The sequence below is a fragment of the Ambystoma mexicanum genome, chromosome 12, assembly GCF_040938575.1.
Source record: "Ambystoma mexicanum isolate Mex_15411 chromosome 12, UKY_AmexF1_1, whole genome shotgun sequence".
NCBI classification, from domain to species: domain Eukaryota; kingdom Metazoa; phylum Chordata; class Amphibia; order Caudata; family Ambystomatidae; genus Ambystoma; species Ambystoma mexicanum.
The window spans coordinates 267,957,187-267,984,323 of NC_090936.1; the positions used below are offsets into that span (position 1 = coordinate 267,957,187).

At 43.6% G+C, this 27,137-nt stretch overlaps 1 protein-coding gene across 16 annotated transcripts in view; it reads left to right on the top strand.

The window, feature by feature from the left end:
- Positions 1–27,137, top strand: part of PLEKHA5 (pleckstrin homology domain containing A5) — a 1,790,419-nt gene that overhangs the window by 1,606,375 nt on the left and 156,907 nt on the right. For all 16 annotated transcript variants that reach the window (XM_069628398.1, XM_069628397.1, XM_069628399.1 and 13 more), the window contains one exon: positions 18,426–18,632. In XM_069628398.1, coding sequence (XP_069484499.1) covers positions 18,426–18,632 — 207 coding nt within the window. The remainder of the gene's footprint in view (positions 1–18,425; positions 18,633–27,137) is intronic.

Sequence of the window (27,137 nt, forward strand, 5' to 3'; positions counted from 1 at the left end):
CCATTTAAAGCAAAAAGTGGATTTTTCAGCTTGTACACATTGGGCCGAACTAGAGAGCTCCTGAATCTTAGTTGGTGAGGGGAGGCCTTACCACTGCCCTGCAGGGTCTTATAAGGGGTTGTGTGGAGGGTCAGAGTTTTCAGAACTGGACTGCCCTAAATGGCTGCTGTGGGTGAGGAGGGTCAAGCCCCCAGGACTAGCCTGCGATGAAGTGCTGTGATTTTCCACTTGCATCTTGTGAGGGGTAGTGGGGTACAAGGATTAGGGGATCTTCCCAATATCACCCCATGCTCAGTGTCCACTGGCTTGAGGTGGAACATGGTCTCTGGGATTTCATGACATAGCTTAAATATCAGAAAATCTTATTTCTTTCAGTTGACTCTACGATAGAAGCATGGCCACAGAAAAACAGAACTTTTATGCCCACTCTATACTAAAGACCTACTTTTGGACACCTGGTTTCCCAAAGTAACAGTAGATTCTGAGCTGCTGTTATCACCCTAAAAGTCCTGAAAAGATCTATCTCCCATACAGATGTTGCCTGGTGTTTGCTAAAGATTAGGCTGTACAATTTTCGTTGTCTAGGACTTTCTTTCTATATACAATTTCTACTGGATGATTGAACTTTTTTTAGTCCCACTCACTCCTACTTCATCCTTATTATTTTAGTGGTAACTAATTTATATATTTATATTTGTTGGTAAATTACATTTTTTATCTGTCATCTGTTTTGCATGGTGCTTGTAATTTACTTGTATCCTTGGCAGGGTAAGGACTTGTGTTCCGGTGAACCTAAGACTTTCTTAAACCTAATGTTTGTGAATGGCTTATTTTGAATATATGAAAAATCCTGTATAGTGCGTTGAATTAGGTTGCATAATACCAACATGCCCCATTTCATTTGGGTGGGGGAGTGCGGGGGGGCATCCAATCATTTTCTTTCTGTGCATTCTGGGACACATATTTATTGTAGTCATTGGTTCATAATGCGAAATCAAGAGTACGTTTCCCAGAATAGAAAGAAAAACGGAACCAGACAAGCACATCCTGAATGGAATGGGACCTGCTGGCACTTTTTCTCCCTGCTTCTATGCACTATATTGGTGGCATATATGGGGTATTCTTTTTCACTTCTATCTTGCAATCAATGATTTTAGGATCGAGGCAAAGCCTGTAAGGGTTGCACATTTTGCTAAAAATTAGTTGAAGCAAGTGATATTGCCAATGTGAGGATGATGAGAACTTTGAAGTGTGGGATCATTGAGCTAGAATAACAGGAGTCAAGATTGGACCTGATGGAGAAAGGTAGACCCAGTACCATGAGGCTCTGTAATGAGGAAAGGGGGCATGTGTGAAGTTTTATGAAGATTGATAAGTGACTGTAGGTGGGCATTGCTATGGCTCTAAAGGCAAATGACTCAGCCAATGCAATCCACCACCCCTGCTCTGGATCGACCACAAACCTATGAAATAAAATTTCCTTTAGGATCACGTAGAAGATTTAAACCTAGCCACGTTTTTCAACACACATAACTCATTCCGTCACCAAGGGAACTTTTCAGAACAGACCCTGAACCAAAGCACTGGAGGTTTGAGCTACAAGATCAGTGAGGCAGCCAAAAGCAAAACTCAGTGGCATAGCAAATGACCAAACTGAAAAGGACTGTCCACTACCCTTGGAAAACTGAGTGGAGTAAGACTTCTCTCCTCCACGTTTAGAAAGCTGTTTCTCTGTGCAACTGTAAACTCATGCTTACCATTCTCAGCCCTTCTAATCCTTCAAGCAACTGAGTGTGACACAATTTGGGCACTGTTCTGCTACCTGAAAGAATTCATAAGTACGCTCACTTCAGAAAGCCGTTTCAGGCCTAGTACCTCCTGACAGAAGGGTTGGGTTCCTTATTTGTTTAAAATGTCCATTTTCAAGGCCCCATCCAACTTCCATCCCATCCCTAACCTCCCTTACTCCTGACAAATTCTGAAAAGCAAGGTCAGTATTCTAACATATGTTCATGTTTTGTGTTTGGCTTTTGCACCTACTTTCTACTATCGCTTAACCTCACCATGATCACTGAATTTCACTCTATACCTTTTCCCCCATGTGGTTTAGTTCTCAAATGAAAAAGTAAGCACTGCATTGAGTGTGCTCAACCGAGTGCCTAGACATTTTCTTTCAGAGAAATTGACACCCCTTTAAATACAGGAGAAACTTGTGATAGCCTTTTCTGCCAACCCAAAGGAATAGTTTCATGTTTGTATCTGGTGATGAGGGATCCTGTGTTTTATTTAAAAAAACACATGGTTGCAAAGGGACAGGTGGAGTACAGTTGGTCTCCTGCATTACATCTTCAATACATTCACATGCTTCAAATATTCCCCATTGTCAGGCTTGGGAATTCATGGTTTTGATTTGAATGCTGTGGTTCAAGAAACTGCATCACCATGTGTTGCCCATCTACCTCATTTCTGCCATATGCCCAGCAGCCAAAGAGCTGAATGCCTTTAGCGCTGCCCACGGAGGTTGTTTTCAGACTTTTCACAGGAGCTTGTTTACTGATTTCTGAAAGACTAAAGTTAAGACTTGCATTTTGATGGGTGTTTAGGTAGTTTGTTCCCAGCGGTAGTCCATTTTAGGGATAGTGAAGCATTGTCATTAGGGCCCCCCCGCCCTGTGAGTAGCGACCCACTTTAAACTTTTTTTTCTCTTTCATCATATCTGAGCCATCTGACCTTGGAGAAGCTAAAATAAATCTGAGAAATGTACCGCTTTCATTCTAGAGCAGGCCACTCTCCAGTTTCACGAAACCTGCAACCATTCCTCTAGGACTCTTGTCTGGCTTTGCTCAAAATGTCCCTAACCTATTAAGCAAGCACACCATCGAAGGTGTTCCCCACCCTCGAAGAATCCAGATATTCGGTGCCCATAGATCTCAGTATGTTACTGAAAAAAACACATTTTCATTATGGTTACCCTGCAAGGCAGCAGACTGCTTTTGCAGAAGGTCGATTTCCGACCATCAGTACACCTGCAAGACACATTTTTACATCACTTACACACAAAGAAGAGGACATTTATGGAATTCTGTGTGTTAGTCATTCCCAGTCCAAGCATCTGCCCTTCAGCCTAAAATCGATGCATCACATCTTCAGTGTCGGGCCTTGGTGGCATCCCATCTCCTCATACACAGTCTATCCCTTACCTGGATGATTGGCTCAACTATGCTGCAATGGTATCGCAGGCTGAGGTACCTGTATTGTATTTTATTTGTTTATTTATATAGCGCTCTTTACTAATTTGTATGGCCTCAATGCGCTTTATGGTTGGAACGCCCTCAGTGACCATAGTCAATGTGGTGGAGGTTCTAAGAGTTTTAGATTAAGAAATGCTTTTGTGCATTTTCGCATGCTTAGGACCTAGATAACTGGCTAGGCTCCACTAAGCAACCCAAAGGTCAGGCACGTGGGTGGATGCTGTTGGTGGTATACGATAGACTGCTATTGTTGAAGATTTGATGTGTGGCCAGCTATACCAAATTTTCTTTTCATTGGTAGTCACTGTATGTTAGTGGCAGAGATGTTGAGGTATCTCGGGTGTTTCAGTGTGGTCGTCCATGTGCGCTGCTAGACCGGATGGCCATAGCTGCATTCTACAGTGCATGGATGTTTGGCTGCGCCTGCGGTCTGTGTCCGCAGTATGCTTTCATGTTGTTCAGCTGCCGCATCCTTTGTCCATTGTGGACGGCATGGTCTCATTATACGTGGTCTCTCCGGTGCGAAAGTCTGAGCGGCGTGGCTGGGTGAGGTTTATTGCAGTGTTCCACAGCAAATGCTGCAAGCTTCCTTGGCATATTTGACCGGTAGGGGTGTTGTTGCACATGGGGTGATAGTTTGTCAGGTGAGCCGATACTAATACTGTTGTTGGAGGTGGTGTAAGGTTTATTGTAGAGTGCCTCAGCGACTGCTGCTGTCTTTCATGCAGTATTTATTGGGTGACAGTGTTGTTGTGCATGGGGTGACAGTTTGTCTAGGTGAGCCGCTGCCAATGTTGCCGGCATCGATTCTGTGATTGGTGTATAGGGATGTTGGGTTCAGCAGTGTAGTTTACAGAGGGGAGGAGTTCAGGTGGGAGTTGGGAAGAGCCAGGTTTTTAGGGCCTTTCTGAATTTCAGGTGATTTTCAGTGTCGCGAATGTGTAGGGGTAGGGAGTTCCAGATGATGGGTGCTTGGACGGAGAACGAGGACCCACCCAGCCTGGAGGACTTGTTTGGTGGGACCACTACGCGAAATGCTGTGCAAGATTCCTTGAGGGCTGGTAGGGGAGGATTTTGTCTTGAAGGAATTCTAGGCTGGTGTTGCGGATAGCGTGGTGGGTGATGCCCATGGCCTTAGACGTAGTGTGTCGACAAATTGGGAGCCATTGGAGGACTTTGTGTGGGGCTGATATGTTCTCTGGGGATAGGTTAATGAGCAGGCGTGCTGCTGCGTTTTGTATTCTTTGGAGTTTCCTTATTTGGAACGCTTGAGCGCCTAGGTAGTGGCAATTTGCGTAGTCTAGGCGGGACAGGCTAATGTAGTTCATAGTGGAAAATCGTTGGGGATAGGTGTGTTAAGAGAAAATACGCCTGAGAATCTGTAAATGGTAGAAGCAGGTTTTAGATACAGAGATGGTGTTGTTGGGTGAGGGATAGGTCTGTGTCCAATGTGCATCCAAGGTTTTTTTTACCACTTTTCAAGTTTCCGGTGCTTGTACTAGGGATTGAGGTCATGGAATCATTTGGGGAAGGAGGGCTGTTTTCACACATACTAGGATTTCAGTTTTCCCAGGGTTGAGGCTGAAGTGGTTGGTCGTCATCCAGTGGTCAATAGCCGGCAGGCATGACGACCGGTCCGGACTGCAGAAACCATGAGATTTTGGGATTTTAAGGATGATCTGGGTATCATCTGTATAGTTGTAGCAGGTAAGATTGTATGAGCAGATGATTGTGAGAATGGGTTCTAGGTAGAAGTTGAAGATTAGGCGATATAGGGATGCTCCTTATGGCACACCTTTCCTTGCTGGTTGTGAGGTGGATGTGAACTGGTGGAGGTGCATGATTTGTGAGCGATTCGAGATGTAGGAGATCCAAGAGAGGGCTGTGTGCCTAATTCCTAGTGTTTGTAGTCTGTCTAGTAAGATAGTGTGAATGATGGTATAGAAGGCTGCAGAGAGGTCCAGTAGGATGAGTACAGTGCAGCCTTCTGCATCAGCTGTTCTTATTAGTTCGTCCCAGAAGGATACAAGGGAGGATTCCATTCCTCTGAGTGGCCTGAAGCCTGATTGTGCAGGGTCTAAGAGGTGTTGGCTTCAGTGAAGAAGCCAAGCTGCTTGTATGCTGCACGGCCCATAAGTTTGGTGATGAATCGTGTGTTGGGGATTGGCTGGTAGTTCTGCAGGAGGAGTGGGTTGAGTGTTGTTTTTTGAGGATTGGTTTGATGTAGGTTTTTAGGGCTTCCGGGAAGGATTCTGAAGTGATTGAGTGGTTGAGGATTTAGTGTGTGATACTACCAGCACAGGTAGAGGGTAGGATGTTTTTGAGGTGTTTGGGTGGGCAGGTGTCCTCAGGGTAGCCTGCAGGGTGGCTATCTGCTACGGACGAGTGGAACTCTTGGTGTGAGATGGGAGAGAAAGAGTCAAAGATTTGTATCGAGGTGGTGTTTTGAAGGTCAGTCTGTGGGCAATGTGGGCATGTGTTCCAATTTATAGGTGATGGCTCAGTGTCTGTCAATAGCACATTGTGGAAGTGTAGTGATAGGGTGTCACATAAGGCTTGGGAGACTGGAGAGGGTGGGTCAAGCATGCCAGAGATTTGCATTCGGATATGATTGTATGTAGTTCCTTGCTTGGGTTTCGTGTGTTAAGGATTCTGTTCCCATAAAATGTTTTCTTGGTTTTCCTGATTTCCAATCTGTATCCTCTGGTTGTTCTTGCTAGGACAGTTTTGTTCTGCGCTGTAGGGTCGGTTCTCCAGGTCCATTCCAGACAATGCTTGAGGGTTTTTAGTGATTTGAGTTTGGCAGTGAACCACCTGGGTGTTGTTCCTGATCTTTGAGTGCTCTGTTTTGTTGGGGTGAGGGGTCTGAGGGCGTTTGTAGGCCAGAGGTTTCGATCGATGGAGGTGCTTCCTGGAGGGAGAGTATGTGGAGAGAGTTGAGAAGTGAGTGTGCGAGATCTGGGTTGATTACAACTTTATTCCATAGTGGAATGATAAGGGAGGTGGTCGTGTGTTGCCTTGACCGCCAACCGTTATACTCAGTGGTATGGAGAAGTAAATTGCTGAGTGATCAGTCCATGAAAGGCAGTGGGGTGGCTGGGTAGATATGTTTGTGGTGCTGAACATCACGTCGAGGGTTTGACCTCCCGTATGGGTGGGTGTGGAGATGTATTGTCAGGTTGAGTGATTCTAGATTGTCTACGAGTGATCAGATCATAGGGTTTGAGGGGGAGTCAAACCATATGTTGAAATTCCATAGGATGGTAAGTGTTGCATGTAGGATTAGGTTGGTGACTAGTGCTTCACCAAGTGGGTCTGAAGTTTTTGTTGTAGCCAGGGGGTCTATAGATGAGTAGGAAGCTGTGGGAGGTGGAGGGTGAGAGTTGCAGTTTTACCATGAGGGATTCGTAGTCAGTGGTGTTGGTTGAGGTGTCCTTCATTATTAATGGGAATTGGTCTTTGTGAAGTACCGCTAGCACTCCCCAGAACCCCACGCCCCCTTTGCGATCTGTTCCGGACAGTAACTTTGTAGCCGGGTGGGAGGCCTAGTGCTCGATGGGCTTGTAATCGTCAGCAAACTAGGTGTCGGTAATGAAAAGGATGTCTGGGTTTTCTTCTATGCTGAGGCCAAAGATGTGGATTTTATTTTTGGATACTGGCCTGACGTTGATGAGTACGTAGGATGGTTGGTGGGATGTCTTGTGGGTGTTGGACGGGTAGGGTTGTGAGTGGTATGGGGCAGGGATGAAGGGGAAGCACAGTGGGGGGTGGAGCAGGTTGTTGGGGGCGAGTGGGGTGTGGAGAAAAGGGAACAGGAGTGGGAGATGAGGGGAATAGGGCAAGGACCGGATTAGGTGTGGATGGGGAGGTTTTGGTCCTATAATGTGGTGGCAGTGTTTGCAATCTGGGCAGGAGGATGGGTGATGCTAGGAGGGGGCATATTGTGCCTGAGATATGCGCGTTTCCACGACTTTTGAATAGTCCAAGGACTGTGGGTGAGAGGGGCGGGGGGCTGTGGAGCTTGGGGTTTTGGCCAGAGCTGCTCTTGCTGCGCTAATGCTGGGGAAGTGCGGCTTGGAGTTGCTATGTTGTTCGGTGAGGGTGTGAGCAGATGGTGTGGTTGGTGGAGTGTGATGGGTGTTTTATATGGCTCATTGTGCAGTCTGGTATGTTCCGGGGGGCAGTATTCTATGCTCCTCTCTCCAACTTGCCGTTCTTAGTTGAGGGGAGCAGGATCTATGCGGGGGGGGGTTAGCGGGTCCGGGTGAGTGGGGTTGGTTTGGCGAGGATGAGGAATAGGGGAGGGCTGAGGGTTGCAGGTTGATGTGGTGCAGGGATCGGGTGATGGGCTGTGTGATGGTGGCAGTTGCGCTCTGCTGTGATTGGTCTCATCAGGCCTACTGGTCCTCCACCGTGCTGGTCTGCTTTGACCAGTGTGTGGCATGGTGTCTGTCTAGTGGAGAGGAATGCATCAGTGATGTGTCTGAGTAGAGGTGTGTCTCCACTGGAGTACAGCACTAGATCTGGGTGCTTGCCCGGTCTGTTGCGCTTGGTCAGGGCAGTCGGAGGCCGGGGGGGGGGGGGGTATGACGGGGAGAGCCTAGGTTTCGCAGAGTGCTTTATAGAGTGGTAATGCCTTTGGCTTTAATGGATCCCAGATAGTCTATCTAGAGGTCTAAGGCAAACAGGATGCTAGGCAGTAATCGTACTGCACCTAGATTCGTGATTGCTAGAGAGTTGGGGAAGGCCTAGGCTTTGCAACGTGACAGACGTGAGAGCTATGCAATTTGACTAGAGATTCCTAGAAATCAGGTGGGGTTTATGTTAGAAAATGGCAGATCTAAACACATTTGCATTTGAGACTCTTAGATAGTGGGAGAGAGGCCTATGTTTCACAAATGGCAGATCTAAACACACCTGAATTTGAGGTTCCTAGATAGTGGGAGAAAGGCCTATGTTTTCGCAGATGGCAGATCTAAACGCCCTTAGATTTGGGATTTCTATTTAGTAGCATGGCTAATTGTGCCTGAGATGTGCCTAGCTTGTCCATCATTGCTGGTTGACGGCAGTGTGTTCCTTGTCAAGCTCTTGTAGATACTTGTAGATGTAGATACTGTCTGGGGCTGCTCTGGTGGTCGCAGGTCAGTTGGGCCGGAAGCGGTCACTCGGTTTGTTGGTTGGTGGCTACTAACTTCCCCGGCTGACACCTGCAGACACCTCCTGGGCTGCCTCTTTGGGGCTGCCTTTTGCCTTAGCCGAGGGTGCTGCTGGCCAGGAGGGCTGCCCAGGTTGGATGTTGGTTAAGGGTAAAATGGACCAATCAGGGCCTGGGGGAGGGCGCAGGGGGTTGGACGGGGTACAGGGAGCACAGAGAGTCTGTTGGGGGAGGGCAGAGGTTCACGCTGTGCAAAAAGGCAACTGGGAAAGTTGGTCAGAGGCGCAAGGGCACCAGGGCAAGAACGCTTACCTGCTGCCTAGATGGTAAATGGTGCAAGAAGCGTTTGGCGGAGGGTAAGACCATCGGTATGGACACAAAAATACACAGACTAATCGGGCCTGGGGGAGGGTGTGGGAGTCTGGATCGGGACCGGGAACCGGGAGCACAGAGATGGTTTCGGGGAAGGTCAGAGGGTCGTGCTGCACAAAAAAGCTGTGCATGAGCTGATACCTCTTTTGGGATCTATAGCATTTTTGGTAAACATCTGGAAACAGTAAATCACATGTTTGCTGACACTGACTCTTATATTCCTGGGTGCAGACTCACATTCAGATTGGACTGCAATGTGACTGTCCTGAAAGAGAGGTTTCCCTTTTAAATGTGATTGTGAGCTCGGACAGATGACACCACAGTAAGGCAGTATCGGTCCTTCCTGAGTATCCACTCCTCTGGTATTCAGTTGATACCACACTGCATAAACTGCACACAAGACCGATTAAAAAAAATACCTCAACATGAGGTGAAAACAAGTCTTGGGTAAGCGGGAGCAGCGGATCACCCTGGTTTGCAAATTCTATTCCAAAGTCCAAGCTCCACAAAGACAGTGGTGTCTGTTGCATCCTTGGAGGTGTGGGGGGGCGAGAGGGGGGGAGGTTGGATGCACACTTGAAAGGCCTTCAGGTAAAAGGGTATTGGCCTCAAGAGGAAACCTCCTTACACAAAAACATTCAAGTTTTGAGCTTTGAGCTGACAGATAAGCCTGGCAATGTTTCCTACACAGCTTGCAAAAGATAGTTGTGGAAATCCTGGCACACAATACGATCCTTTACTTTTACTTAGTCAAACAGGCGAAAGTCTCTCATGTGGCCAGGGAAAGGCAGAAGATACCTGCTCCTGACTCCGAGTGTGGCTATTTGGGGGAGGACCACATAAGGGGAGATGGCCCTTATGGGAGTGAAGTGGACTCGCTAGGTGGAACATGATATATCCCGTTCCCCTTGAAGCCTGACAACACCCCTGTAACTCCCCAATCCTCCATGGTATATTGTAATGTTAGACAAGCACATCCAGGCATGACTATTAGCAAAGTTCTGTCCTATTCTTATTTGAAAACCTCGAACAAAAGTGAAATGAGGTGGAGGACTAGAGCGATGAAGATTGCTGAAGCCGAGAAGCATAATACGCTCTCTAGTTGGGAGAACTCGATAGGTGCCTGGACGTTTAAAAGCACCAAGCATCAGGGAAGTTGGAGTATCACTACTCCTGATGCAAGTCAGGAAATCCGATAGAAGCAAGCTGCAGAAGAGAATGAGGAAACTCCTGGGGGCGCTGCCAGAAGAACTCTGAAGCGGGAGGTCCGCAGTGAATGCCTTGAGTGGTTGTAGCTGTAGAGGGAAGTCTGAGGCATCACGGGAACCGGTGAGCCAGCAAGATGCCTGTCAGGCAAGGGAGCAGGTAGCTGGGAGAACCGAAGGACGCCAACTCTGCCTAGTGAAGATGGTGAGCTCATAGAGGGAAGTTGGGACACCAGAGTGCTTCATGGCGTGTATCGCTAGCCGTTGGAACAGAATTGCATGAGCTTGGTGAGCCCGAACAAGGGAGCTGGAATGCCAATACATTTGTTGAGAGATACAAAGGCAGATGTGAAAGGGTTGAGGACCCAATGTATAAAGAAAGCAAATGTAAGATCTTGGAACGGTTGAACATAGAAGGAAAGTCTGTTCATTGAAAGAAAGCCCTGGCAGGCGAGTATACCAGGCATAACGATTGAGAGTCTGGCGCCTGCACTCACTTGTGTTGATATAAACCATTGAAAGCATAATAAGAGAAGTGGAGCTGCTTCTTGACCTTGTAGAAATGTGGGAATTAGGGAAAGCTTAAGGGAAGACTCATACCCCTTAAGATTTGGTAGATCCATACCCCTTGAGAGTGTGAATCTTGCAGTACCTGAAGAAACCTGGAGCACTTTGTTTACTTTCGGCACCTTTCTTTGGAACTTTAAGTTGAAACTTTGGAAAAGAGCTGCAAGTGGCCAGCTGAGAGGTATTTCCCTTTTCACTTTATATTGAGTTTAGCATGTAAAGGTCAGATTAGGATTTGGACACAGGATGGAGAACTTTACTTTTGACATTCTGACACAGACGCCATTTAGTTTTGCTGAGGCAGGGAAACCCCACTTGGAGTTAGGGCAAGGTAGGTTTTCCCTTTTCCTTTGGTTAATAAATGTCTTTGCCAACCACCATGCCACCCTTGTATACGCATATTTTCCTAGTTCCTTACAGCTAGCACCATCTCTAGGAACACAGAAGCTTTATAAACTGAAATTCAAGAAGGCATGTTTCACATACCACAGCATCACCCAGGTGGCACGTGATGCGTGTCATTGTGCGATCTAGGAACACCAAGACCGGGCTATTTAAACGCATTTAGGCTACGGCTCATTGCTTCTCAGCTGTTTTGGCTTTGTACCATGCCTTTTGGACTACTTTTCTTTTGGCTTTTTGGACTATTAGATTGCCCTTGGATTACCCTTTTGGATTTGGTGACCTTTGAATTTGGACACTTGAATTCTTTGGAATGTGGACTTTGGGTTCTGGCTTCAGGAACTGTTTTGGATTTACTCTTTGGTATTGATGCCTTGGTTTCCTATTCTCCTCTTCCATTGCCCATAGTCATGCCCTCATGCCGCCTGGGAATAACATCCTTTGCCTAGCTGCTTCACGTTCCGACTGGGCTTCAAAGTGGCTTGATATTGTGCTGCTGTCACACAGACCAAAGAAGCAATAAACAGACCTCTCCACATGAGAGAATGCACTGTCAAACAACATGGGTGACTGGATCATTGAGGTGAAAGTTAGATGGCACCTTGAGCAAGATATTTGTGGTGATCTTAGGACTACCTACTTTGCGGTAGGGTTCCTACACTGCAAAACTATGTATCTCTTGCTGAGGGGATGGCAAACAAGAAAGGTTCCTGATGAAAAGCCTCGTATGGGCTACCCTTCAAATGTGCTGATACTAAATTCAGCTGACATTTGGGAGGAGCCTTTTTCACTGATAGGAAATGTATTAAAGGACTTTGCTGCACTTTCTCAACTAGTCTCTGTGAGTAGTCATGGTTGACCCAGGTTCCATGCAACCTTAGGAATTGCTGCCAAGTGTACTCGTAGTGAAGCAAAAGATAATCTTGACTTCATCAACAGAATCTGTATATCTGTGTACTAGCTGTTCCCGGCCTAACATATGCCATTCTAGCATATCTTAAAGGTTATTAATTAAATATCATCACACTTTTATTTATTCACTCATATATTTAATTGTAAACACAATTAACAATCTGGTTATTCTCAGATAGACAACTTAATGAACCGAATGATCAACCTCTTTAGAGAGCAACTGACTGACTGTGACTGAATACAGGTTTCGGAAGGTAGATGCAGATTCTGTCAAATGTTTGCCCCTGTGACTTATTAATGGTCATTGAAAAGGCTAAACGTATAGGAAAGTGTCTTCTTTTGAATTCGAAAGGCATATTTGTATCAGATGGCATGAGGGCTATGCGCGGTATAAATACAGTATCAAAGTTTAATCCATCGGTTACATGGACCACTATGATGTGTCTTTGTAGACACGTAATTGTCAACCTTGTTCTATTGCAGTGTGTCCATTGCAGAGTCCCTGTCGTGGCATAAGATTGCATAGTCACATAATTACAGCACCTACTTTCAGTTTTAGCATTTGACAAGGCATTCGTCCTCCAGCGTTTCACTCTTTAGAAACTGAAACGTTGAGCCAGCAATGAACTACTCATTGACACTGCAACCTCTGTGCCCTGTGTGAAGTGAAGTGGGCTTGGAAAGAAGTAACTTGAAATTATTCCAAATATTTGCGATAGTGGAAGGTGAAGGTGACTGTGTAGAACCATGCTCATTCTGTTTGGTAAAATGATAGCTGTTGTTGAAGTGGAATGGCCCACAGAGGTGCAGTTTGCCATTTGGACAGCAGAGGGCAACCTAACACTGATAAATTGCATCAGCTGAGTACGGAAACATACCTAAGAGTTTTTATATACATAGATAATCAGAACAAATCTTTTGCACAAAGATTGTATCCAACGTATAGCAGTTACAGTTCTGATGTATCTGAAATTAAAATGTTATAATGATGTGCAAATGTTGTTTAATTCACAGAAACCATGATACTTCAGATCTTTAATTGTTATAAGTTGTATAAAAACATTGTCCAAAGGATTTGTTCTGAATATTACCTCATAAAAAGAATGAGGAGTTAGAAAAGTGTATATTTGATTTCACAAATATCCCTAGAATGTAATACGTTGAGATACTAATCACCAGGTAAAGTATTCATGTATCTTAATTTTTTCTTACAGGTGCTTTAAGCTTGAGCATTTATTTTCCGAAAGGAACCCTTCGTGTGTGATTGCACTGAGAATTAACTATCAAACTGCCCCACAGTGATCCGCAAAAATACTCTGATCAACCCATTCAAAATGTGAAAACCCACGGCATTCAATTTCAACCTTGTTGGGTATCACTGATCCCCCAAATACGGCCCGCCCAATACCTCCAATAAATGGATGTGCAAATCTCGGCTCAATACCTGTATTATCAGTAGTACAGCAGCCATCTATACAGCCGAATAATGCTAATTCGACTACTTCAAATGTTTTACCACCTATTGTTCCTGATGGTCTAAATGCACTTGCTACTAACACTTCTAAAACAGACCAGCCCCTGCCAGCTCGACCAGAAATAATTGTCAATGGGCAAGGCAAAGTTACATCTCTCACAATTTTATCCTCTACTAAATCACTGTCCTCGTCAACAATAAATCAGGACCACCAAAGTATACCATCCTCCATTGTGCGCAACTGCACAAAGATGCATGGTCCCCCTTAATATAGAATATAGATCTGTCGTAGAAGTATCACCCTCCACTACTTTGACGCAATATGACATTTTAAATATTCTCAGGAAAGAACTTTATGATTGTTCTATGGGATCTTCCTTGGATAATGAATCAACAAACCCAAATACGAGCAGTCAGCATAAACTCCCCCCCCTTTCTAACAGCCACCCAGACCATCCTGTTAAAACGTTAGAACTACCCACTGATAAGATCCAACAGACTATTGCGGAAAAGCACCATCTTGTGGGTTTTGAAGGAAAATGCGATCTACTTAGAACAAATCGCATCAATAGACTGTTTCTTCTAACCTTATTTAGCCGAATCCCTCAACTACGGATGTTTAAATCTGAAGACATTTTGAGAGTATCACTTTCTACTGAAAACAATTATCGGTCAGTGTGTTACTTGTCCTCTGAAGCAGTTCTAAAATATCTATGGTTTAATCAGGAAGGTATAAAAGAGGAAGGTCTTGCTTTAAGTTCAATGGAAAACGAACAAGAAGCAATGAAATTCATTCACTACAAATGCCCTCACGCTTCTACCTCTGATCTCCATGCTACTTCACTATCTAACACCAAAGAAGAAGGAAATGGAGCCATTAATGAATTGCTAAACAAAGTGGCCATTTCTCATGACTTGTCGTGGTTAGCCCCAATGCTTAACTCCATTCTCAAATCTAAAGAATCCTCTGCTCAATCGTAGCTTCCCTCTAAAACTTGTATAACCGTTCAATCGTGGAACTCTTGTGGCTGTCATAATCTTATGCAATGGCACGCAACGATCGATGGCCACAATCGGCCTTCAATCGTTATGATCAAAGAAACCATGAAAACTGCTATCTTCTCGCTGCCCGACTATACAACTCATTGCATTCCAGCGATACAAGCTTCAGCTGGTCGTCCCTCCGGAGGCATCCTTATAGCAGTTGATAATGCGCTGGGGTTCGGTTCCAATATTGTGTGGAAGGCTGCAAACTTATTAGCAGTAGTGTTAAAGACAGATCTCCTCCAGTACCAGAATTTAATCGTCATTACAATATACTGGAACCCCGCACATACTCCAATTGATGAGATGTTTGATCTGGTGGAGTCTTGCCTTGAATTTATCATTCACGAATACAAGAACGTTGAAATCATACTAGGTGGCGATTTCAACTGCGATTGCAGGACCACCACTGAGCTTAGAGCCTCAAAAAAAAATAATATGCTGTCTAAGCGGAAAGGTACTAAATGAAATGGCGCAACTTCTTAAAAGATTGGGATTTAGACATCATTATTCCTGATTCACAAATGATATGGACCACATGATCTAGGGAAGCAAAATCTTCAACTATTGATTTTATTTACGTTACTTACAATTTACTTACAATATCTACACCATTAAGAATCATCTCAACCTCTTATGGTGACCACGCTCAAATCTTTGGCACTTTAAAGATCAATTTCTCCATTCTTGCAGTTGATTCTTCTACAACGCTATGTGAAATTGATCGTCCCCACCTCTCTCTTAGATGGAGCCAAGCTCTATGTAAATAATTTATTCAATACGTAACGTTGGCTATTTCCAATCGTCATATCTCTGGCAATTTCTCTATTAATACCACAGAGATAAATTATCCAGAAATCATTCAGGCTGCCATATCTCATTTCAGCAAATATAGAAACACTGTTACTACCCATCGCCATTCATTTGATCCCCTCTGTAAAATGCAGAAGCGTGAAAAAAACAAAGCTCTCCGAGCTCTGAAAAAAAATAAGACTATTTCTTATAATACATATCAAATACAGCGCAACCGTATCATAGCATCTTACAAACAAAAACTCAAACATTTAAGAATTCTAAGACACAATGAAATCAATTGCAATCTTATTAGAGCAATTATAGCTCATGATACGCGCACCATCTGGCGAACCATAAAAAATAATCAGACTCAAGTTCCGTTATCATTACACACCATTTCTGAAGCAACTTGGCGCACCTATATCACGCACAAATTTCAGATGCCCGATCAATTCCAGAACACCTTCATCAGTAAGTTAAGATACCAAGACCTTCCGCGCTTAAGTTGGTCTACTGCTGATATTACATGGGCTATTTCTAAATTGAACCACTCCAAATCTGCTGGTCCTGATGGTTTTCCCCCTGCCTATATAAAACAGATCCAGATTTATGGGCCCAAATTTTAAAAAGTAAATTTGAGACCATTCACAAATCAGGAATTGTACCTATCTCCTGGCTATCGGCTAATATCACACCGATATTTAAAAAAGGAGATCACACTTTGCCTCAAAATTATCGGCCCATTGCTTTAATAGATACAGAGGCTAAATTGTTCGTAATCTTCTTTACGATCTAAAAAAATACATTGAAACTCATCAGTCATATTCCAAATATCAAACTGGATTCAGGAAGGGGATGAGCACCTCGCTCAGCGCCTTGATAATGGCATTTACCATCGCCGGAGCAAAGCCAAAATCTGCTAACCCTGTTTATATTGCACTGATTGATATGACTTCAGCCTTTGACACGGTCATTCGGAACGTACTATGGTCCAAACTAATAAAAATGGGAGTACCCCTAGTGCCAATATACTGGTTCATTGCTCTTCATACTACCACTTCTTATAGAATCAAACTTACCACAGAGGGCCGCATAACCAAACCAATCAATACTGAAATAGGCCTAAAACAGGGCTGCAACTTAGCCGCAACCTTTTTCAATTTATACTTAGCAGACCTTGACAAAGGCTGGGATGAGCAAAATCTATTCTCTGTGAAAATTGGGCTCATTCACCTGAAATGGCTTGCTTTCGCACATGACATCATCCTTTTTGATCCAACTCCTGGTGGCCTTCAAACCAAAATACAATTATTTGAACAATATGCCATAACTCATAATTTAGCTCCTAACCCAGCAAAAACAGCAGTGATGAAATTCGGTGTCCAGAAGAGAACTGGAAAAACTCAATGGCATGTTATGCATACTATCATCCCTTTAAATATTGATACCCTCCTCCTAGGTTAATATTTAGCTGAGAAAAACTCCATCAAAATATGGACCGATCTATTGAACACCAAGATCCGACCACTGACATCACAGCTAAAAATAATACATGCAAAGTATTGCAAGTTCTCATTAATGCCTCTCATCGAATTTTTCACACTGAAAATTGAAAATGTCATTCTCTACTTATTAGATATCTGTCTGAGTGAAATGGGCGTGATTTTAGATCAATTGCAAGGGACATCTTTGAAGCGAGCGATGTCACTGCCCAATGCAGTCCTAAGACACAAACTAGGCCTCATAGCGCTATCCACACGCTGGAAATGGCGACTTCTCACCAATTTCGCAAAAATAACATATCCTAAACCAAACTCCCTATACATAGACATGAAGGAATCAATTAACTCAAGACCAACAATTTCCATGGTCCAATATTTCACAAGAATTTAATGCCATTCTGAAGGAAGTTAATGTCACAGTGGAGGATGTTTACTACAGACCTACTTATGCCAAAAAAAAGCTATTTGAGTTTGATTGGTGCAAAACTATTGACCAGATAGGTTCATACAAACTTTATAATGAATACTTTCTTTTGACCAAAAAGCGGACATCAAGATACGATCATATTACGCTATTTCCCTGCAATCATACCCGCAATACTTTCTTATGATTTAAATTTAATCTGTTGTATACCAAAGAAAGAACTGCAAACTGGATTGGTAGTAGGACGAATAGCGAAAATAGCAGTGTAGATTTCCGATGTGCACTGAAACCATAGAATCATTAAAACATCTGATTTTATATTGTCCTCATTTTAAATATGCAAGAACGGTCTTATTTATGGATTTCATAAACATTAATTATATTGATTGTTTACCATTTTTATGGGCCCGTATGATGCAAGGCAATCACAAACCTCTTAATTTTGCCCTTACGAGATTTTGTAAAGTGATAGAGAGAGAGCTAGATAAACATGCGGACATGAATGCTTGAAAACCATATATGTAAATATTGGTATTCTAAAGATCGACCTATACGAATGATGCCAAATTTTCTTCATCTTCGTTATACCTAAGAATGTCTGTATTTGCACTCTCTCAAATTCAATAACTGCCTTGCTCTTTGCACATGTGCTATGTCCTTTTATGAATTTATATAGAATGATGTTTTTACATGTTTTATGAATTATACTGTAACAATTATTGTGTTTTAAATTTTGTAAAGGTTCTGTCATTTTTTGATAGAACCACATGCAAATAAAAATTAAAAAAAATAAAAAAACACGGTTCACTGAAAATAAGAGGTGTTCCTTTTATTTTCAGAGTGAAAGGGCCCAGTCGCCCTAAGAATTAGAAAGTATTTTTTATATTTCTGGCATGTTTGTGCCATAAATAAAATATATATTTTTTTACTAATTCCAGCAAAGTGGGCATGCAAGAATCTGGAGACGGGGAGAAACATTTTTGGTTCCAGCATGGTGGGCAGAGGGATTATTATTAAACTATGCCCACCCATCCTCCAGTTGCTTCCTGGCCTCCATACAAAATAGTGTATCGTCATCTAGGACCCTGGAGAGAAGTTATGGATGCCAGCACTCCTACTCCGGGCTCTTGCTCGTTGAACAACCCAACCTTTAGGTAGTTCGAGGTCAAACTCTGAAAAAGCTCAAACGTTTGAACAATCTCAAACCACCCAACGTTTTGGATGGTTTAATTTCCCTCAAGTCTGTTCCTGAAGAAAGTGCATCTCGTTAAAATATTATTCACCATGTGGTCAATTGTCTTGTTTTTTTTTTTATATTTTAGGAAAGGCCCAGAAGTGCGGTTGACCAGCTTTGTCTGGAAAGTCCTCGGCCTCGTATGACTGTGGAAGAGCAGATGGAAAGAATAAAGAGACACCAGCAAGCCTGCCTTAAAGAAAAGAAAAAGGGACTCAATTTCATTGGTGATTCTGACCAGTCCCCATCAGTTAGCCCTTCTTCACCCAGGGAGAATCCTTTTAAGTTGGCACAAGTAAGCAAAAAAACTCTTCTTCAGTGTTAATGAGCAGCCACAAATCTGAATTCATTTACAGTTCGCTACAGAAATGTTTTTGCCAATGATTCTGCAAGCCAGAAAAAAGGTACTGATCTATAGCAAGTTTATTCAAAAATAATGTTTATTTTTAACAACGTATAGTAAGGGAGCCTAATCTGTCTCACCATGTTACAATGACTAGACACAACATTCTGCAGTGGAAGTTGACCCCAAAAACATAGCGGACACCTTTCCATTTTATTATTTGGGAAAGTACTTCAATGCATGATATGTAGGTTGCATGCCATTATTTCGATTTTTGTAGGTCGCCTAACCAAAAGACCTATTTTCTTTTGGCTGATTTTAGGTGGCCCACAAAAATCAAAATAATTACCTTTTTTGCCCCCCCCTTCCCGGATTTACTCCAAATCTGGGGTGTTCACCCCATCCCATCCCATCCCCCTCAGCTCGGCCACTGCCTCTCTCTCTCTCTCTCTCTCTCTCTCTCTCTCTCTCTCTCTCTCTCTCTCTCTCTCTCTCTCTCTCTCACACTCACACTCACACTCACTCTCTCTCACACTCACACTCACTCTCTCTCACACTCACTCTCTCTCACACTCACTCTCTCTCACACTCACTCTCTCTCACACTCTCTCTCTCTCTCACACTCACTCTCTTCCTCATGGCTGCTTCCAGGTCCTGGCTGACAGTTCGATTTAGAAAGGCCGCTCTGTGCAGTCACAGAGTGGTCTTTCGAAATCGTTTTTTTCTCTAAAAGGTCACTTGACCTAATACCGAAATGTAGTGGGGTTTCTTCAAGGGCAGCTGGTGACATTTAATTTTAAATGTATACCCAGATTTATGCAGCAGCAGACTGAACCAACTGAGGGAGTTTTTGAGGGGGTTAGGCTACTGAAAACCTTTTCTAAATGAGTGGATGGGGTGCATTTTACAGCATACATTTCTGAAAAATGTGATAAGTAATGGGATTCTCAAACTGTTTGTTGGGGAAACGCATGTAATACTCAAATAGATGCCAAGTCCCCAACAGGTACAGTGGGGTATTTTGCAACAGGGATTCATGCTTCTAGTAACTACCTAGTGTTGCTGGAACAAGTGACCAGCACAGTGGTCGAAGTGTACGAAAAGAAGCATAGCAGCTTTAAGCGTAGTCTCTTCTCACACAAAGATTCCAGGATAGTTAATTGTAAATCGGTGTTCACAGGTTATTTTCTTAGTGCCTGAATAGAGCACATTAGCAAAACCTGTATTTCTGGGGCGTTAACATTAATAGACATCCAATAACTGATGTATGAGGTCCAGCTTGACACGAATAAGCATAATTTGGAATTTCTGACCATTGACATCCCAAAACCAGACTCCTGCATAACCTTTATCGACTTGCCCAAAGCTTAAATCCAGCAACTGAAAAAATACAAAACCTGGCTTCTAGCTCATTAAACAGCCCATGACCCCCCATCTAAAATCGCTCTACTGGATCCCAATGCAAGAGAGAATTCAGTAAAAGGTGATGTGTACAATGCAAATGGCCTTCTGGAACTAAGGTCTCACTTAACTCTGTAAGGTAGCCCCATGCAACAGAAGCCACAAGATCAAGAGATCTAGAAATGCAGCATTTACATAGCACTGAAAAGGTGATTTGGAGAAGCATAGAGGCCACACTTTGCAAGGGGTGGTCTTAACTGCTGAACCACCAGGACCTTTGTTTGAGAACACAACCCTCCTACCAAAAAGACAAAGCATAGATGGCCCTATTCAAACAAGTATTTGGGGCATGCACCATGATCTGGGATTAATGTATACCTCATGCTAGGCACAGGGCAGGAATCCAAGAGGTGAGCTGCGTCACACAAAAGGTGGAATCTGCTAGTTCACCCTGCGTGTTTCTCCTTTATCTTGTATGCTACCCACAACTAGAGCCTTCTTGATTGCCATCTGAGAAATCACCTTCCAGTCGGCTGTGTCACAGATTTCTTTGTATAATTTTATAATCATCCAGTGATGAGCCTTTTGTACACAAAAATAGGACGTCAAATGATTACAGCAAATGCAATGCATAAATGAAGTGTGTGGTATGTGTGATGATTCCAATGGAGTCATCACGGTTTCCCCGGTGGTGACCTCCTTCCATGTAGCATGGGGACGGCAGCCGCTACCTGATCCTGGCTCTGGTGTTACTATATGATGGAGGATCACATGGGAGGAGACGACCACCGCAGAGATGACGTGGCATCATTGGGTGAGACGTGGTATCCCCCATTTGCCCTTGAGAAAGACCCCCTTCTACCTAATGGCCTATTGCCATGCCTCTGTTTCCCCCGAGAGAAATAGAGAATAGATAAACCTTTTCCCAACATCCTTCAGACCAAACTCCCATTCATGGGCTGACTTGTAAAAGCTCCAAGAAAACCTTTTTGTCAAGGTAGTCCAGAGTGGAAGGCAAGCAGCAGAGATGTGTCACGTAATTGCGAATGGGACCAAAGAGGCCAGGCAGAGGCAGTGAGTCAGCAAAAGCGAAGTGGGGACCTTGGGGCGTTTTGCAACTGCGTCAAACATTATTTGAACTTTGTAATGCCACCGAAACAGAAACGATAAGATTTGCAAATTAAAAAAGTAAGATACAAATGCAATCCCTAACAAAATATGAATGCATGAAATGCCGACATAGGGGAAACTGAAAGTGAACATTGAAAGCACTAGAAATACTGCATCAAGAAAAAGATGTACAATTGTGAATGTAAAGAGAGACTGTGTCACATATGGCAGCCGAGTAAACTAGGCAAAGTGCACGTTTAGGAAAAGTCCTGGTAGGAAGTATGGCACGTAGTTGGAAGTGCATGAGAAGTCCTGGCAGGGGAATATAACAGGCAAAGTGCAAACCTATATAGAAGTCCCAAGAAAGGACAGTGTTTGATTTAACAAAGAAATAACTTTTTTTTTTTAAAGCAGGAAACCACAAGGCTGAACAACTTTGTACCTAATAGGATTGTTGTGCGAAACACAAGGAACTGTTAATATAAGAGACAATGTAATCTCATTGAAGAATCCAGGAGAAGGGAACCACCCTCTGGAGTCAAGGTTCTGTTAATTTGGAGAACCTTTATGTTGGAGCTGTTCTTCTTTCTTTTATGAACATTTTCTGCAAGTACCAGGTTAAAGACATTTCCCTTCTCACCTAATCATTTAGTTTGTAGTGCGAGGGTCAGGATAGAACGTTAGGACACAAGGACGGCTTTTGATTTTTTACATCCTGACAAAGACAGTTCCTTAGTTTCTGATTGTAGGTAAGGAATTCCTCTAGAGCAGGGTCAGAGAGGTATTTCCCAAACCTGTTTGTTAATAACAGTCTTTAACCAAAAACATAACAGCGTTGTGTCCAGCTTTCATTTCTGACCCCTCACTTATGGTGTACGGGTATATCATACAAAAAAGCAAATGATGTGATGCAAAGCTAAAGTCAGTGGGGGTATTGCAGCCCCATGACACCCAAGGCAGACCTCTTAGAAAAGATGATGAATATAAAAAGCACTGGTTCAGATAGAGATAGTTATCGAGTCAATCTACAGAAAAGACAGTAGTTCATAAAGATGACCTTTTTGGGTTTAAATGCATATCGCAGTAGTATTGCCATTTCTCATGTTGCAGGCTGGATATTGATTTCACAAGTGTTAGTGATCACGTACTCTATTCTCAATTACCCTATCGGTCATCTTCCTTTCACGGGGTCGTGGGCAATACAGAACTTATGTGGTCTAAGTTTGTAACTTTACAGAATTGTCCAGTGCAACCAGTAGGCAGTCTTCCAGACCTTCTCCAAGTTCCGAAGGCAGGCTTTGTCTCTCCGCCCATTTCATAGACATTTGACTAAAGTGCAAGTACTAGAGTGTGACCAATCCCAGGATGTTGTCAATGCTTCCAATGGAGGAGCCCCCTTCCCATGAGACCAGGGAGGTGAGGCCACTACCTGATGATGGTCCCCCTGTGGGTGGTACCATCGGGTCAACCTCATGGGAACTCCCGCCCCTTTGGGACCAGTGACGAAAATATTGAGAGGACAAGATATCCCTATAGCACCCCCACCTCTCCTTCACCTCCTCTCTCTCTCTACCCCCTCTCTCTCCACCACAAATTAAGGAAGTATTGAGACGAGGGAGAGCTCTAGTGAGTTTCATGCAGTACTGGGACAAAGAGAGGGTGCAGAGCAGTACAGAGTGCTTACCAGAACCACTTTGACCTCGACAGATAGGAAGAAGCTGAGTTAAAAGCAAAGAAGTACTTGACAAGCCTGCCTTAAAGGAACCGTGAGATGGAGTATGCTCAGGGAAGGAGAGAGGCAGACCGGGGATCCAAGCAAGAAGGCGGTCACTGCCCAGCTGGTCTGGTGTCCAGGGACCAAGCAAGAAGGCGGTCACTGCCCAGCTGGTCTGGTGTCCAGGGACAGCACAGTGAGCAGCAAGAGAGATGCTCCTGGCATCCCCAAAGGTCAGCACCCATGCAGGAATGGGCCAACACCGACCAGGAAGAAGCAGGTGCATCGGAGACAAGAGAAGGAAGCGGAGGAAGCCCACTGCAGACGGCAGGTGCATGGGACGTCCTGAGAACATTGTGGACCACAAAATAAGGTACACTGATGAAAGGGGAGGCGCTGCGGCCCTGTAGAATGGTAGCGCCAATCTGAGGAGGCAAGTAAGCCTAACAAGCCACATGATTGAGTCTGGAACCCTGTTGAAAGTCAAGACCTTCTGAAAGCATAATCACAAGAATAATACTTGGCAGAACAATGAAGCAAGTTTAGCGGGGTACTAGCTGAAACCCGCAGTGCGCTCTTGGGACCCTCATCCATAAAAAGAGACTGTGAGAGTGACATACAATAAATGCAGTACTTGGCAGGCAAGTAAAGCAAGTATGTATGTGACACAACAGCTTGGGAGGGAATCCAGGCTATTCTTCATTGCAGTACATGATAGGAGGTATCAAGGTCTACAGAGTCAGGGACCTACCCCAGTTTGGAAACGTATCCAAGCTCCATTTCTTTGCAACTGTGCGGGGTGAAAAGGCACCAGGTCTGCTTTTCAGGGAGCCATAGACAGCAAAGAACCCTGAGAAGGTCCAACTAGGCAACAGAGTTTACCCCAACAATTGCTGAACTGTATTTCAAGCCAGAACAAGGTCAGAGAAGGGAGATATTCCCCAACACATCAGGATCTGAAGATTCCAGAACTGTCTTTTGTCCAGGGGGAAGGGAGTCACTGCCTTTGGGCTAGAAAGATCATTTAGTTTAAAACTTAGCTTGTAAGGGATAGTGTTAAAATTCTGACATTAGAAATTGGGGCATTTGCTTTGGACATTCTGACACTAGATATTTCAGTTCAGACAGGGAACCCCCCCTTAGAGTTACGGCAAGATAGGGTTTTCTTTTCATTTTTTCACTTGAAAACACATTTGTAATAATCACCTCTGTGTCAGAATATTTCTTCTTCACCCTTACAGTCTATCCTTTCTTGGCTTGAGAGGAACTAACTATAATGGTTAGTAGCTAAATTGGTGTTCCTACAGTTTGTTGTCTGGTGATTATGAAGCACATAAATAGGGCTGATGAAGGAAAGGGGAGCAAAACCGGAAAATGCTCGAACTTGGCCACGAGGAAACATATTAGGCACTTAACAAAACTACATAGAAAAACATGGATCCTGAAAGTTGGTGTGGCTTTGCTTATTGCAAGAGTTTTGAGCATTGGTTGAAGTACATTAAAAGAAGTTGTGGAACTATGTTGTCCACATACCCCATCGCAATGCCCCTTGCCGCGCACAATACAAACCCCAAAATAAATGTGCCTGCTGTTTAAGGGAGGGTTCAGTGCAGTGCAATGAAGTACAATTTTCAACTGCTTCCTAGACTTTTATTTTAAAACGAAAACCATTCCGGAACAGTTTCTTTTTCAAATAAAAGTCTAGGAACAGTAAAACTTAATTTAAAAAAAAGTACAGGAGCACTGCTCCCACCCATTTCGACCACTGGTTTTGAGGAAATGAGAGCTGAGGTTAACTTGTATTTTTCCAATTTCATTGAGATCCATGTATAGCTAATTAAGGTATTTTTGAGTTGTGCAGGTAACGGTGCCATTGCAAGAGCTAACACTACACTATGATTTTGGGTGTGTTTTGAATATGTGCTGCTCTGATAATAGTTACAGTTGAATATGTTCACTATTTATGTACACCAGACTTAAGTGTCTCATTGGAGAAATATGTAGTCATATATTTGTGTGCTGTACAAACTGGATTGATTTGAAGCACCACTTGCAGACATTAAGAGTAGTTGACAACATGTGCAAAAATCAGAGAAATGGGAGAGCCTCGTCCTAAAAAGCAATCCACGTCTGGTATTTTTTTTTATATATGTATTGTTGAATTCCTCTCTAATGAGGGTAGTTTTACAGGGTCTTTACTTCTTTGTAAGGCTTATATTCTAGAACTATCCGTGCTTGTTGAGTGTCTGTCTAGCAAGCACCATATTTATAAGGGAACTTGAAGAGGTTGGCAAGACTGGCGAGGTTCGGACTGACCCAGGCCAAGTGGTTGATGCAGGTTTCGAACAGATTAGCCCGAAACACTGAACCAAGCCTCGTCAGGTCACGCTATATGGAAAGGTCAATCCAATAGGCACCAAAACCCTTCAAGCTTGCTTACCCTTCCACACTGTGTTCCATCACTGCAGGGGCCGACTGGCTCTGTCGCGGTATGTCCCTAAATAAAAAATCAACCTCAAAGAAATGTCACCAGTCACTGACAACAGAAGATATCTGCATACATTTTTCCTGGCCAGGTGGCACCCATCATCCGAGTCTCATTGGCGTTCACTTCAGTAATTCGCAAACATCCTATCCCTGCCGCATTCCAACCAGAGCCTAGCTCTGCTTTAATGAACAAAAACCTGATGGGCATAGAGTCATTAAAGAATATTGTATTGTCAGACCTCGTTTGGCCTGACGATACTCCTTCAGCTTTAGTTCGATAGCGACACAGAGTTTCCAAAGCTTGTACTCATTGTTCGCGTATCCCTGGCCAGAGGTTGTAGAATGTACCAGCTCGCCTGCAATGGTAACCTTCCACAAACCAGCACGTGGATTGTGACATGCCCTTGCCAGTTTCCCTGGGATCATTGTCTCCAGTTCCACCTGGAGCACGGTGGAATTAAGCACCAATGTAAACTAAGTATATTTGGCTTGCGTGCCTGGGGTGGGGGCGCGGGGTCACTTGCTTGGCTCTTGGTATTTTGCCATGAAAAACCTTTTTGCCACAGTAAATGTGTGTCTTTGCATGCAGTTTCTCCTCTTACCTGAAAATTGTGTTTCAAACTGCCAAGAAAAAAGGTTACTTCAGGTTTCCCAGGCTCGTGTAGGGACATAACCTGATTTGAGCCATCTCCCTTTGTTGCATTGTGGTAGATGTGGTAGAGGCAACATGCATCTAGAGAAAGTGACATTTAAATAAGATGGTTCTTTGCCAAGAACATGACCACTTCACAATGTACAGGAATGCCAGCATGGTTTCTTCTATGCAGATGGGCATAATCTTGCAACCATAAGGAATGTTGAAGTAATTTCATTTGTATTATTAAATCACAACATTTTAGATGTATTGTAAGGTGTTATTGCCACTGACGCAGATGCCATGTGATTCTATTAAGAGAGAGCAATATCTTCCTCTTCTGACTGGTGTGTACCCCATTAGGGAGCAGCAGTTTGGGAGAATCCAGCAGGAACACAAGAGCGCAACTAGAGAACTTGTGGAATCTTGGTTGAAATGTGATTGTTGTTCTAGAAGTGCATACGAAAGGTACAGCCCTAATTTATGACACTTGTGCCACCCTGGTCGGAATACATCACAACTAGATTGTTTTGCCTATTGTATCAAGCCAGAGGACAGCCTTCTGAAAGTTGCAGGGAACCACCCGTCCCCATTAAATGAGTGCTGACTCTAGATACCACCTGGAAAAATAGACCTTGCCTATGACGCATCCTGAACCAACTTAACCTGGAATAGACTTTCTTTCCAAGAGGGATGAGAATCTGACCAGGATTATTTTGGAAACTCATGAGGACCCATTTTGACTCAGCATCTTAAAAGAAAGATTGCAAAGGGAGTATAAAAGACCTCCCAAAATATAATAGATGAGCCCCCTAAACAATTTGCCCTTATTCCCTGAAGTGCTAGGGAATTGGGGTGGTGTTTTTCACTAGGGGCCGCTCATTCCAAATAGAAAAATCTTGATGTTTTGTGTAAAATACAACCATGCTTCCTATGATATTTAAAGCCTAGTGAGATTTGATTGCATGTACAACGTATGTCACTTCTGCGGACAGAGTGCAGGGCCTAATCAAAGGTTTTCACGAGAAAGGAAATATTATATTGTAGTTTGTGATTGTGAGATAAATACTAATTTTTCATTGTATTTGAAGCTTAGGGAGATTACGTTTAA